This window comes from Echiichthys vipera, assembly GCF_963691815.1.
Source record: "Echiichthys vipera genome assembly, chromosome: 19".
NCBI lineage: Eukaryota > Metazoa > Chordata > Actinopteri > Perciformes > Trachinidae > Echiichthys > Echiichthys vipera.
This window is the reverse complement of record NC_139844.1, coordinates 12,089,946-12,104,891: the sequence shown is the minus strand read 5'-3', so window position 1 is coordinate 12,104,891 and position 14,946 is coordinate 12,089,946. Positions and strand designations below refer to the sequence as shown.

The window sequence follows — 14,946 nt, the reverse complement described above, 5'->3', positions numbered from 1 at the left end:
CTAAATGACACCATGAAGTCATCTACTTCCAGCCATGAGTGGAACCAGAATGAGCCTCCACAAGTCGATTGCCTTTTGCTGCACGGATGGTGCTAACTTTTACATTATTATATATATATATTTCCTGTTCCCTCCCACATCCAGGGTTGAGGAGTGTCACATTTCAAAATAAGATATCTGATATGCAGAGCTGCTGTAGGCACAATTTCTATGTAAAGCAGCATTAACCCTCTAGTCGTGGTTGCAACAGAGAAAAGCACATTTCTTCAAAATCACAACCCCTAATTTGTGTCCAAATGACTGATTTGTGGATATGTAAATTCAAAATGTGCAAGTAGATTAATCTTGCTACCCTGCAGACCGACTTACTTACTGTAGCTTTAAAAGACTGATTAACTCTGTACAACATATTGACAGTAAAACTACAAACTCAATATTGTTCATGCCGTTATCAAAAGTATTATACTTACAAAGTTGTAACATTTAGGGACTGTTATAACCTTTGTTCTAATTCTACAGAATCAGCTTGATCCGTGGCCATATCGGCTAATCAATTCAAAATAACACGGTAAAAGGATTTTAATCTGGCAGATGCACTCCCTTTTGAGTGAAATTAATTTTAGTATTATTAAATTGTCTAACCAGCCTATTTCACAGCGGACATTTTGACTTGTCATAAAAAAGCACAGGTGTTACTGAAGTGTCCCAGATGAACGTGACTTCAGCCATGATTTCATTATTTACACATCTGCTTTTCCTTCTGTGAAATGTCGAAATGTCTTCTGTGAAAAGGCTCATTAAAATATGAAGATTTCATGCTGCGGCTGATTTTGGTAAAATGTGTTCAGACTCGAAGCCACTCAATGAACGTCTCAATGTGAAAATATGAAAATGGAAGGAAGATAAATTATCATAATGAATTATCCCCAAACACTAGTTTGTTTTGTTTGTTGACTTCCTTTGAATTTTAAGAATAAAATAAACCATTATTTGATCAAACACAAATGTTAAGTCTAAATAATATTGTATTTACAATTTTCTCAAAGCATAATTATGAATTAATAACCACCGACATATGCTAAATTTTTAAGGAGAGTATGTCTGTGCCTGTAAATAGTGAAATTAAGATCAAGTTAACAATTTTTAAAAAATCTAAAAAGGGTTTTGTAATGTGTCCCCTCAGAGTTGCAGACATTTTGATTCAACAGGTGTTGTTTTTGTGGGAATGCAATCGGGGACCTTCTTGAGAACAATGTGCAGTGGTGTTTTAAATGTCTCCGTGCCCACATAAAGTTGAGGAGATGCAGTAAAAGGAGCTCACAGTTGGTGGCGTTTTATCTCTTTATTACTACAGCTACACTCGGCAGCTTTCGGCTCCATGATGGCAAACCTCTGGAAAAGTGAACTGGATGGTTTCCACTTCTGCTTGCCAGAATTAGACTCCGTCCATTCAAGTGGAGTTGTGAATAATAAGGAATGACATTGAACTAACATGGTTCATGAATTTAATGACTGTGCCTATATACATTACTTTCAAACTGGAAAGTAAAACACAAATTTAATGTGAAAGAGTAATGTGTTTGAATTGAAGTGCTACGTACTGTTTTTGTATTTTTTGTTTGTTTCTTTTTACTCACAGTGTACAGAATTGAAAAGATCCACACAGCTGAAAAACACTCATGAACTGGATGTCGCCATTTTGGTAGCTTTTTCTTTAGAGTGTGTTTCTAAAGTGTTTTCTATCAAAAATATTTTTTAGTCTTGCTGTACTTTTATTATGCTGCTGTAATTTTGTACGGCAATGTGTTTGTCAGCATGAAATGTGTTTTATTCAACTGTTATTTGAGCACACATTGTGACTTTAAGTATGTACATGAATACTCTTGTACAAGGGCTACAGTTTCTTAAGATTTTGAACAAATGATTAATTCAGTGATGCTCTGAAGGTAGAGATCACGCTCCTGATATACCAGGATGGGTTTTTTTGTATAAATAATTTAAACAATTGAATTTTGTCTCATTTGTCTATCTATGTGTACATTATTTTACTTAGAACATAAATAACTTAATTTTCCAAGCTCAAAAGATAAAACTACACCAAAATGTAATTTGTTGCAAGGGAAAACCCATTCTTTGGCCTTAAAATGCTATTTGCACTTGAAACAATGGCCCCTTACCTTTTAGACTCATGACCCCTCAAATCAACAATAGTCATAGTATAGTATGTCATGAAAAATGTCAAATAATATAAATAATATGTCATGACACTGGTTCTCAAACTGTGGTACTTGAAGGAATCTCCAAAATAAAAAAAAGGAAACATTACGTACTATTTTAATATACTAGAAAAATACTTTTAAGATCCATGAAATTGAATTTAAAATAAGTTTAGTATTTCCTGTAATGTTTTTGTTTCAATATCAGCCTGTTACGTAGTCATGCTCATGACTTACGAGCTAAACCGTGATGAAAAGATACGAAGCAGAGGTAAAAAGAAAAAGGTTTGAAAACACTGACGCTACCACTTCCTACAGCGTGGCTGTGGCTCAAGACGGTCAACAATAAGCTTCTAATTAGGAATAAACCTTCCTGTCCGTAGCTGAATAGTGTCGGCCTACACTACTGTATTTTAACATCGGTCTTAGTGGTCAAGCCCCAAAATAGTCATAGTATAGTATGTCTGTATGTAAGTAAAAATATAAAATGTCCAAAAAATTCTTAAATCAGTCATAGGAGAGCCTGTCTAAACCAGTCATGGCATACTTTTTTAGAATAAGATGATCTTTTCAGCCTTTCTTTCAAAGACAGCTTGAGGAATAACACACAGGAGTGAACCTGGGGCCGCAGGTAGGAATTAATCCCAGGCCACTGAGTTGAGGACTCAGTACATGGGGCACCTGCTCTAACTACTGAGCCACCATGCGTCCTGAGTCAAGGCATGATTTGTTGAGAAAAGTCAGAATAGTGTGTCCAAAAATGAAGCCAAAAAAAGTCATAATATGTCAAAAAAAAAAAAAAAAAATCAAAATATAAAATGTCTGAAAAATCCATATAGCCTTAAAGGATAAGTTGTCTAAGATAGTCATGGCAGAAAAGTCAGTGTCGTGAAAGATGCCGTAAAATAGTTACAGTATAGACAAAGAAATACTGTATTATGAGTAGTTGTCTTTTTTAAATTACACATACATTGATCATGGAAGTTGACACCACACAAAGGTAGTGTAAATTTTTATTTCAGGAAGTGAAAAAAGGGGGTAAATGCATTGCAGAAACAGAACAGTGTCCAGCATACAGTGTACACGATGGTTACAAGCATGCCAGGCAGTTCCACACTTGCATCTCCAAGTATCTACAGACCCTGTCAGAAGGACATCCCAGCAAAGAGCAGACTGGACCCCCGGCTATAGTTTTAATGACACCATTTTCCAATTTATCCGAGGAGCCAGAGGCCACAGGACATTCCCATAAAGGAAATAAAAGTGTACAGCAGTGCAACCAACAAACATATCCCCAAACGGTTATTAACAAGGGTGGTCAGAGCCAACACGTGAATATCTACATGGTGAGGTGAAGTTTTAGCTCTGGTGTCACGCAGAATACCTCAGCCATGAAAAAAACGAATGATTCAGAGTCACATCTAAATATCGACAGGCCCAAACTGACGAAACCTCTCCTGCGTGGTAAATCACTTGACTGCATCACCACTGCTGCTAAAATGAGAATCAACACTAGAAGCGAGCTTGTTGCATGCGTCAGTTTCCATTTAGACACAGAAAAGCGTACGTGCGTTTACGGAACCTGTTGACGAACATCCGACAGATTATTTGCTTAAATGCAAAAGCATCTTCACCGAGGACCTTTGCAAGCTCCCCTGTCTAAAATGTCACCTAAAGAGAACCTTCTACTGACTAGACCTAGTCAATAAGTGCTGCAATGGGCTACTTGGAAAACAGAAGCTACAGCAGCTGCAGTAGTAGTTGGACCACAGTCAAGTGACGACACCCCCTTTTCATATAAAATAACAATTTAAAGAGAGAACGTAAAAGCATACATTCAAACAACCACCGGCCTTAGTGCTGGAAGTGAATTACAGTATACACACTCGAGAAAAACACACAATACTTTGATTTTTTTATATTTTAGCTTCAGATTGTGTTGCAGATGCATGTTTCATGATTACGTTGTATGGTAGAATTTTGAGGTAAAAGTGACATCGCATCTGTTGCACTACTAGCTCGATGGATTCAAGAGTCTTCGAAAACTGATACAAGGTGGGAAGGTGCCTCACTCGCTGCTCAGGAGAAGGTTTAAAAAGGACCAAACAACCAGACTTAACCTTACAACACCATAATACATACACTTCAGTATGCCGGGACAAAGATGATTTTTATACAGACTACTATTAAACAGTTAAGTAAAAATGCTTAAAAGACATATTTAATACTGACTCAAGGAAAAATACAGCTGTAATCCAATTTTATGTTGCTTACATCTTCCTTCACTACTTGAGAACTGATAGAAATAAGCCAAAAAGTGAAAACATTTATATTTTCCTTCAAGTTGCGACTAAGATTTCCTCTTTTAAAAGAGAAGCAGATGGCTGTATTGGGTGGGAGACAAAAAAAAAAGAAGATAGAAAGCAACGACCACTTAGTGGCAGCTTTTTTTTCCCACCAGAAGATACGACGACAGGCTGCAGTGTCTGCAACCAGACAAAGGCTTCCTCCTCTGTGCTCGCAAAGCTTCCTTGCAACTCAGAGGTGGCGCAAAAAGCTAGTCCTGTTGTAGAGGACGAGGAGGGCTGAAAGAAGGCGGAGTGAGTCCTCCGCTACGAGGAAACAGTCACCGGATTGAGAGAACCGTTCCGGCTGTAGAACTTTGAGAAGGCCTCTTCAAGAACGGATGCAAGTCGTGGCTGATCGCCCTGACATGGAGAGACAGCGGGGTTAAAACATTTTTTCAGAGGCTGCGGTGGTTCTACTGATAATAGCATGAGGGTTCAGGTCAGCAGGGTCATGATGATGAACTCCACTTACCTCACTGATGAATCCCAGCTGAACCAGCTCCACAGCCAGCTCCTGCACGTTCTCATCTGAACAGAAATATAAAGCAGCCAGAATCAACGGCGGCAGATTGATGAGGTGTTAAGACACATTACTGAGGCATGCGTGTATTATCAACTATCGAATAATGTGCCCTTAAAGTATTTAAGTCTGTTACTTCGGTAGGTGCAAAGTGCAATTTTGCTAAACAGTTTATTATGTTGTGTGCACTGTATACTGTACCTACACTATAGAACATATGCACACACTTCCACAAGCAAAGGGGTGATGAACGTTAAAGTGATAACTGATGCTTCATTTCCACCAAAACTAGTGCGCATGTGCAGGTTTTTTTAAACAGAAGGAAAAACGCTAAATATGATTGACAGAATCCTTTCACGTTGCCAGTAGACGAGAATGCCTTCAGATATTTTTGGTTTGTCACATTCAACGACACGCTCCGGAAAATAGGTTTTATTTTACTGCTCCAGCTTTCCGACACACCGCACAAAACTGCTGACTGTCAATTTACTTGATATCGCCGCTACTAACACTAAACTCAAACTGTCCCGCGCTCTCTTCTGCTGACACTGCATTGACCTTTTTTCACTGAGATAACAGTATTATAAAGCAATGCATGCTTAGAAAAGAGGCTAAAGTATTACTTGGAAATTAATTTGAACATAATTAATTAAATTTCAAAACATTGCAAATTGAAAACTTTAATAGTGCAAAACTCTGATAGAGGAAACAGATTAATTATTCATCAGAACTACAGATGGGACCCTTGGGACCGATCCGATCCAGTGTGCATCTCTCGTCTCCAGCAGACACACTCTCAGACACCATCCACTATCTTCAAAAGCGGTGACGTCGTTGGAGCTACTTCAGTGCATACCACCGTGTCGCCCCATGTTTTGCTATATTATGCATCATTTATTGCACGAGCATAGGGACAAACATTTACCCGCCCTGTGGCATGTAGCCCTCCAAAATTAAGTAGCCTCGGGAATATTTAGTCGCATTTGGCAAGTGGCGACCCCTGGTTTACAGCCATGGCTGGATGTGAGTGGGGGTTTTGTCCAGTGGGAAAGGGAGAGGGCTGAGGGTGACAACCATGAACCACATCGTCCCTGTTTGGTATCTGGCATGGCAATACTTTATCTCTCCCTCTCTCCGGCGATTTCAGCATCATCTCTTTAATTTTAACTACCAAATAAATGCTCCAGATATACAAACAACAAATATTTTACAGACGAAAACATGTATTAGAAAAATCCTTTAAGAAATATATACAAGATCAAAAATACCAGACTAATGTGCAATAGAACAGATCGTCTATAGTTGAGTTGAGAAAATAGTTGAGAGATACTCACTCGGTAACAGATCACAGCTTAAGTGCCTGTTCAATTTATCCTCAAGTTTCAGCAGCAAGGTCAACTGAAAGGAGAATTAAATAATCCATTTCAAAAGGTCCATCAAAACATAAAGCACTTTAACGTATGACATATGAAACTTCAGGAGCAGAAACATTAGTTTATCACTCATCGAACAGGCAGAATTGAAACTTACGTGATGCTTGGTGCCCTCATCAACAGGCTCAATATTGCACTGCATCTGAAGGACCTGTGAAGGAAAACCACTTATTAGTCCCCACCAACGTGCACATGATGATCAGAAAGTGAAGAATTAAATGCACATCCAACTGAAACACTGAAAAAGACGACTTGCATACAGCATCGTGTTCTTTTAGTGTCTTATGCTACAGGGAGACTACCACTTGTTATCACGCACACATTGAGATGCATTATGTGACCTCCTCCTACATATTCTTAATATCCTCCTTTACTTTGTATATTCTCCAACTATTCCCTACGATGTCTTGGACAGTAAATAATATGATTATATATACAGGGTTTGGAATAATACGGATTCATGCGATCATTTGACAGTTCTCATCTCTGTACGCTCAGATCAGTTCTTACCTTCCTGGTCTCGAGCTCTGCAGGTTCAGGAGTTGGGGTTTTCACTGAGGGGGGCACTATGGGCGACTTCACTGCCTCTTGCTGAGGTTGTTGTGGACATGGTACCCCAAACGCAGTCAGAGGATAGATCCCATTCCTGGTTCATCAAAGGAAAAGAAGGGCATAACTTCAGAAAAAAAACGGCTTATGATCTTTTTCATGCTGTGCAGCTGTGCCCTGAACACCGGAGGATATCTTTAAAACTAGGGTTTTGCTGACTATGCATGTATATACAATGCCCAACTCCAGGCTTTGCACATATTCAACTGCAATACAACAACAGATACCCATTTTTGGTCAATCAGTTGTTTCAGTGGAGGGTGAGCCAGATCCAGGCACCCAAGTCGGACTCATCAACAGCAAATGTGTTTCCAAGTATGTTCCCAGCTGTAGCGTAGATGTTTTCTTACCTTACATCTTCCAGGAACTTGTCCAGCTCGAGGGCAGGAAACTGGGAGAGTCTGAGGCAGAAGAAAAACTGTTAGTTGTGCTGAATATTCAGCCAATCAGGACCAGTGCGTGACTAAATCTTCAACTCAGTTCAAAAGTGAAAAAGCAGAGCTGGGCAACACGGACATGTTTTCATTTCACATGCGTGGATCGGGTGTTGTATTATTTAACAGTGATAAGATATAAGATAACATTAAAACTAGATCAGAATACAGGGTGTCCCCAAAAAATGGATACACACTTTAGCAGCTGATAACTCTTTTTTTTATATGTATATTTTATAAGGATATCCAAAAGACAGAGTCTACATTATGAGACCTGCAACAGTTGTGGAATTGAGAGCAACCATTGTTCCGTGATGTGTTTCGTGAAGGACGTCAGTTTGAGAACAGACGTTGACAAAACAACAAAATTATGTTTTAACCTACTGAACAAAGTGTGTATAATAACCAAAAGTTCAGACACATTCTTGTCGGTGTTTTGTGAGACGAAATATATACATGTGTAAATATCAATATTCTAGGGGTTTGAGTAAAATAACAGGAAGACAGTAAATCTCAGAGACACTACCAAAGTTTTCCTTACCCAGGTTTTTTGTCTAATTATCTCTCCATGTCAGTGTTATGTGGTTTTATTCAGACTTACTTCATCTGAACTCCATCCTTGGCTTCAACAATCACCAAGTTAGGGTCCATGTTCTTTGTCATCTCCTCTAAAGCATTTTCTGGAATCATATCTACAGATTAACAGAGAAGATAACAGTCAGATAGGAGCAATCATGATGGTTATTTTTCTATTGAGCTTAAGGACTCTGTGTCAAGAGTCCTATAAAATTAAAACACAATAAAGTCCTCATTTTTTGGCTTGTGGATAATAACCAATTTAACCTTCAAAGAGAACACATCATCTTGGGCTAACTGATGATAAGTGTGTGTGTGTGTGTGTGTGTGTGTGTGTGTGTGTGTGTACTTTCACTCACGCTGGTGGCTGACGATGCAGTGTGCAGCCAGCAGCTTAAGTAAGGGCACCTCGAACAAGGCCTGGTGAAACAACAGCTCCTTAGCTGTGGGTCGTTTACTGGGGTCCACCTCCAGACACTTCTGGATGAACTCCTGGTAAAGCATGAGGGGGGGGGGGGGGGGGGGGGGGGCTTTAGGTTATGGATTCATCTTTAAAACAGCCATACAGGCTTTAAATTCTCGCCTCTCCCTCACTCACCCGTTGCAATGTGTCCTCTAGGGACTGAATGGCACTGTTTATGGCTTCTTGGGACACATACGACGAATCTCCATTACTCTGGATTTCCAACACAGCCATCTGAAGAAGTCATCGGACAAAGGAGCGATTTATAAATACAAACAAAAAAGTCATCTGCAGTCACTCTCATAACACATTTTAAAGACACTGGTCAGACCCGAAGACCTGATCACACAATAGTCTGAATGATTAAGAACAATATTTCCACATTTCCTGTTTCGTGAACAGCAGAGATAACTGACATGCTAATGTCGAGTCATGCCACTGCTGTAAAAAGCAAACTCACATGAACTTTCAAGCAAAAAACAGAAGTAAGCATATCTACAGTTGGGGTGATTTTGCACTGATACATACACCATCAAAGCATTTACCAATCAAGCTCCTTTTCTATACACAAAAAAATGAGCGATTATGTTTGTCAGTATGCCACTAACAGCTCAGAGCAGAACACGGCGTCCTCTCACCTCTAAGGCGCACATCCCAAAGGAATAGATATCCACGGCTGTGGTAACATTGGCAACAGCTGAAAGCAGAAATAAGCTCATCAGTGCCACAGAAACTCTGATGCACAACACAATGATATCTGAGGAAAATGACATGAACTTTTTCTCTCACATTATTTAAAATAAAACTGAAAAACGTAACTTGGCGTATAGGCGGATATACAGGACCTTTGATGACAAATGACAAGATCTCACCTCCATACTCTGGAGCAAAGAAGTGAAGGCTCTTCTGCTCCTCCCGACAGGTTTTCACATGGTTATTGATGGTGTCTGGAGCAACTAAAATAGTGGAGAAAAGCCTTAATAACAACATTAATACAACACCTAGTACTAATGCTTTGACCCAATACTAAATTCTGAAAGATCTCTCTTGGTTGAAATGATCTCTACCTGAGCCGATCTTGATGAGGCCGTTGTGCTGGATGAAGATGGTGTCACAGGTCAAGTTGCCATGAATGATGGCAGGTTCACATGAGTGCAGGTAGCTGGAGACACGAGGGCAAAGTCTGTAAAATACCTGCTACCACACCAGGGAACTTGTTTGTTAACATTACGCTGCTCACAGAAATGAACCTTTTTGTCTTGCTTACCTGAGAGCAGACAATATTTGCGTGCACCAGCGCTTCCAGGCCTGTCACACAAGAAATAGGTTACAGAAAATACAAGTTGGAAAATGTAAGATGTGCTTTTTTAAAAAGAAACTTAATAGATTAAACCGTTTTTTGATCAACTGATCTAGATTTCTCAGCATCATTTCCAGGGAACTTCTTTTCAAAATCTGTTGATGAGTTACAGCCGAGCTTTCACACCTTTTCATTCATGGTCTTGTGATTTTTCTTTGTCTTTTTCAAAAACTGTTTGAGACTTCCTGAAGACATGTACTCCGTGATGAAAATGACCTGGAGACAAAAGACAGGAATGCAAACGGGTAAACAAAAAAGCCATTAAACTCCTTTGCTATATGATTTGATAAAAAGGGGATTTCTGAGTAGACTTCCTACCCTCGCTCTGTTCTCCTTGACATCCGCCCAGTATTTGTGGAACTTCACGATGTTCAAATGTTCCAACTGGATCAAATTGTCAAAAACAGCTTTAACTTTTTCCTGCGGAAAGAAAAATATTAAAGATTCAATACAGTAAATGTCTAGATAGATGTCACATTTTTTCCCATCTTGTCATATTTAAATTGGATACTGTTTTATTGCAAACAAAATTGTAACAAATCAGGCTGAATGAGCATATTTTGTCTTAAAATATTCATTTTAATTTCTGTAAGTTAGCATCCATTAGAAGCAGCTTTGTTCTTTACTCCATACAGATCTACAGCCGTTTTAATTATAACAAAATCTATATTAAAAGCTCAATTAGACTGAGAACACCATTTTCATATGCAAATTAAACTTGAAAAGATGCCTGTTGCAAACAGCATGGCTCTAAATGGTCTCTTTCAAGCCTTGCTCAAGGGCACCCAGTATCTACCTTACAAAGACACAGTGCCACAGTCTCAAGATTCAATACTTTGGCAATTCAACATGATTGATTTGAATTTGTCTTAGTGAGCTCACTTTGAGAGAGAGAAGGCAACAATAGTAAAGCCATATATATATATATATATATACATACACATATATATATACATACACATATATATATATATATACATATACACATATATATATATATACATACACATATATATATATACATACACATATATATATACATATACACACATATCTATATATATATATATATATATATATATATATATATATATATATATATATATATATATAGCAGCTCAAATAATCCACTAGATAAAGTGTCTCAAGATAATTAAAAACATCTCCATTATTACACAATTATTGAGCCTGCAGTGCTGTTTTTAGTGTTTCTCCTATCTTTTATTTCAACAGAAATGCAAGTTCTGCAACTTTGAAAATAGAAACCACATCAGAAAGATGCAAAACCACCTAGATAAATACCTAAAATGCCAAAATATTTAAGCAAACGAGAGCCTTAAACTGACTCCTTCTGGCCTGCTTACTCCCTCCCCTTCAAATTTCTAAAAAATGGTTTCTGCTAATACTCAGGAACAGTGTGTACTTTGCCATGTTGCTGGCAGCAACAAGTCTGACCACTTGCCTAATGAGCTTACAGCCAAAGGGGGGAAATGGAAATCACTAGGCGTCTACATTGCTATTGAGATCACAGTAAAGAATGCAACCCAACACAAAAACACGATCCTTAAAACATTTACTTCCTTGCTGACAAACATTATACTGATGATAATTACTATTATATATGTTTCATTCATACTGTAGGCTTCTTCAGACACAAACTTCATTGACCTGACACTACACCCACCTCCTGTAGTTTAAAATTCTTCCTTTCTGAGAACATGACTTCATTCCACACCACCTCAACTCCTTCCTCTGTGTCCATGGCCAAGTAAGCATTGTCGATCCCAGGGACGTTCCGCTGATTCACCTTCAGGAGGAAAACAAAATGTGATGCATCAGGCTTGATTTATACCTTAGTGAAGGTAAACTTGACTCCCTCCGCAGACACATCCCCTACCTCTTCTCTGCGTTTCTGCCAGCGTCCACAGGGGCTTTCCTCCAAAATCTCTGACTCATCCTCGCTCTCCTCTTCCTCATCCTCTGTGGCAGCAGTAGCTGGAGGCTGCGTCACCATGGACACAGGGGGAGACACAGATGACACTGTCTGACCTGTGGGTGCAGCTGCCATGGTCTCAGCCTTCACTTCCTGGGCAGTGTCCGAGGCCTGCTTGTTCTCTCCCTCAGACATCTTCTTGGTTGTCAGGCCCAACAGCCAGCTGTGAGATACACAAGAGATGCCCCAACACAATATGAGCATCATGATCAATCCTGACTATTGAGGAAGTAAAATGCTAAATCTGTTATATCACAGTTAAAAACTAGCTTGACAGCAGATGATGGAAGTGTAGGGGCCCTTGCTTTGAGTGACTTCAGCACATCTATGGGGTTTAGATCTGGACTCTGACACTTCCTCCTCCAAATTTAACTGACTTCTTAAGAACCTTTGGGTTCAGTCTTTTCCAGTCCAACGCAGAACATAATGTTTCCCATCAGACCCAAATAAATTGAACTTTAGCAATGTCACGTCATGGTTAAGGGGATGTTTTCTGCAGCAGGAGTTGGGCCTCTTGTACAGCTACATGGCAGGGTGAATGCAAATGTTTATGTGAACCACTTTCGGCAACATGCAAGACCTTCACTGCAATTATCTCCCGCAATTTTGACAGACAAGACAATGCCCCCTCCCGACATAGTAAAAACAGCAGTTAAGCAGTTCCTTGAAGCTAAGAATGTTGAAACAATGAAATTACCAGCCCAGAGTCCAGATCTAAACCCCATACAGAATCTCTGGAAAATCCTTAGCAACAAAGTAATGTCAAAGAAACCCACTACAGTTACTGAACTGTGGAAGAGACTGAAGAAGAATGGACCAAGATCAAACCAGAGCAGTGAGAGAAACTAGTGATGTCCTGTGGGAGCAGAAGTGCTGAATTCAAAACAAGGTCCTCTACACTTCCACTTATTTTCGAATCCTTCAGCCCGAAGAAAACATTGTTTAAATCTTCTCTTCTGACACTGTCTTTTTCACAAAATAAAGGTTTTTGTTGAAGTGCCATGGTTATTTACAAGAACATGCTAGTACAGCAGTGGAATAGCAACAGCGGATATTCTATCTCATTCTGAAAAATAAATATATACATTTGGAAGGCACACATAAATCCTCCTGCTCAATTGCATCCGTGCATGACTACTCTACCTTAGTGACTACCTTAGTGACTACCTTAGTAACTACCTTACTAACTACCTTAGTGGCTACCTTAGTGGCTACCTTAGTGACTACCTTCGTGGCTACCTTCGTGGCTACCTTTGTGGCTCGCTTAGTGACTACCTTAGTGGCTACCTTAGTGGCTACCTTAGTGACTACCTTAGTGGCTACCTTAGTGGCTACCTTAGTGGCTATGCTAGTGACTATGTTAGTGGCTACCTTAGTGACCACCTTAGTGGCTGCCTTAGTGACCACCTTAGTGGCTGCCTTAGTGGCTCGCTTAGTGACTACTTTAGTGACTACCTTAGTGGCTACCTTAGTGGCTACCTTGGTGGCTACCTTGGTGGCCACCTTAGTGGCTACCCTACCTACAAGCCAGTTAGCCTATCATAAAGGTTGTGTAAATGTATTCATGTTTTTATTTATTCACAAATGTTTATTAGCTGATGATCGTCCGTTGCATCCATTATAAAAAGAAAGATCGTCAGACAAGTTGCAGTAACTCTGGGGGACCCCTAGTTGAAGATCTCTGCTCGACAGGAAAAGGTCATAATAACAAACAGCATCTCAAATCTGAGTAGGAATCACCACATACGTGTTAAAGATGGGAAATGTGCCGATGCCAGCTCCAGTTTAGCAGCAGACTCCCACCGTCGCAGACCAGTCCCAGCTTCTTAGTTAGCTTGCTGCGCTGCTAGCTCCTTGGCTTCGGTTCAGCAACCGGCGAGCGTGTAACGATGACAACGTCCCCAGCCGTTGCTTTCTTCACTTTAACGTTGGATGTGTATCGGTGTTTTTGTTCGGCAGCCAGTCAACCAGCAGCAGTTGTAGCACCCCAGCGCCCTTTGCTGCTCCTCAAGACTCCAGCTAATGTGTGCTACTGCTAATGTGAGTGAGCTAAAACAATAATACAACAGCGCCGACCCTAGACGCGTCCACTGGTGAATAATAACATCACAACAGTTCACAGATACTCGACAGAAGAAACAAAAAGAGGTCAGTGATATATCATTAACTTTATATTCTCAACGACTGACTGACTTAGCTAGCTTTAACATTTAGCCAAATATGATGGCGACAACTTCCAGATGCACACTGCACTACGAGCTCGGTCACGTCAAAGCCGAGTATGGTTGCCAGGTTCGGTTTGTCCCACCCCCTTCAGCGATGTTGAAATCGCTGCAGCGGCTTTGTGACAAAACTGGGATATAGAGTGGTTTTATGGTATTGTGAACATACAATAAGTTATTTTGCAAAGCATAGGCCAATTATGATATTTAGACGTAAAGTTTATGTATAAGCGTACTTTTCAAAAAGCAAACAAAGAGAGTAAAAAAAACACTGCCGATTTAAAATGTATGTAACTGTTTTTTTGCTTTCAAAAAAATGTTTTGTAATGTTACTTTTGAGGGTTACAAATGTGAATAACTGGTGTTTCTGTTTACTGATTAATATCTTGTTTTTTTTTAATTTTCAAGAAAATAGTTTTGTAAGCTCATTTTGATGTGATTAAATTATTTCCTTGTTTCTTTACTTATATCCTTATACTTATCCTTACCTTATACCTTGGTAACTTCCTGTCTGCTGATTCATTCACATTCACTGCAACAGGGAATAAACTAGGACTGTTTTGGAATATCTTTATGTTTACATTTTTTGGAAAGGTCCACATGAGCTTTTACGTCAGCCTAAGCCTTTTCTGTATCTATTCCTTGTTTGAGTTTCCACTGATCCGTTTGTAATCATTGTTTTATGACTACTGAATAAACAACAACAGTTCTCCAGGACCTTAAAAGTCCCATTCTCTTTTCTTCACAGTCACAAATTTTGCACTAAACCCTC

General features: G+C 39.5%; 1 protein-coding gene across 1 annotated transcript; it reads right to left on the bottom strand.

The window, feature by feature from the left end:
* Window positions 1-3,216: 3,216 nt before the first annotated feature.
* nrbp1 (nuclear receptor binding protein 1) lies at window positions 3,217-14,166 on the bottom strand. Its single transcript, XM_083934105.1, has 18 exons — window positions 13,700-14,166; window positions 11,857-12,115; window positions 11,644-11,766; window positions 10,278-10,379; window positions 10,086-10,175; window positions 9,867-9,907; window positions 9,667-9,761; window positions 9,472-9,555; window positions 9,238-9,296; window positions 8,735-8,833; window positions 8,496-8,628; window positions 8,162-8,252; window positions 7,477-7,527; window positions 7,028-7,163; window positions 6,615-6,668; window positions 6,419-6,482; window positions 5,037-5,092; window positions 3,217-4,924 (listed from the first exon to the last, which is right to left on the bottom strand). The coding sequence occupies exons 2-18, from the start codon at window positions 12,085-12,087 to the stop codon at window positions 4,829-4,831; spliced, it is 1,605 nt and encodes a 534-aa protein (XP_083790231.1). The 5' UTR covers window positions 12,088-12,115; window positions 13,700-14,166; the 3' UTR covers window positions 3,217-4,828.
* Window positions 14,167-14,946: the final 780 nt, after the last annotated feature.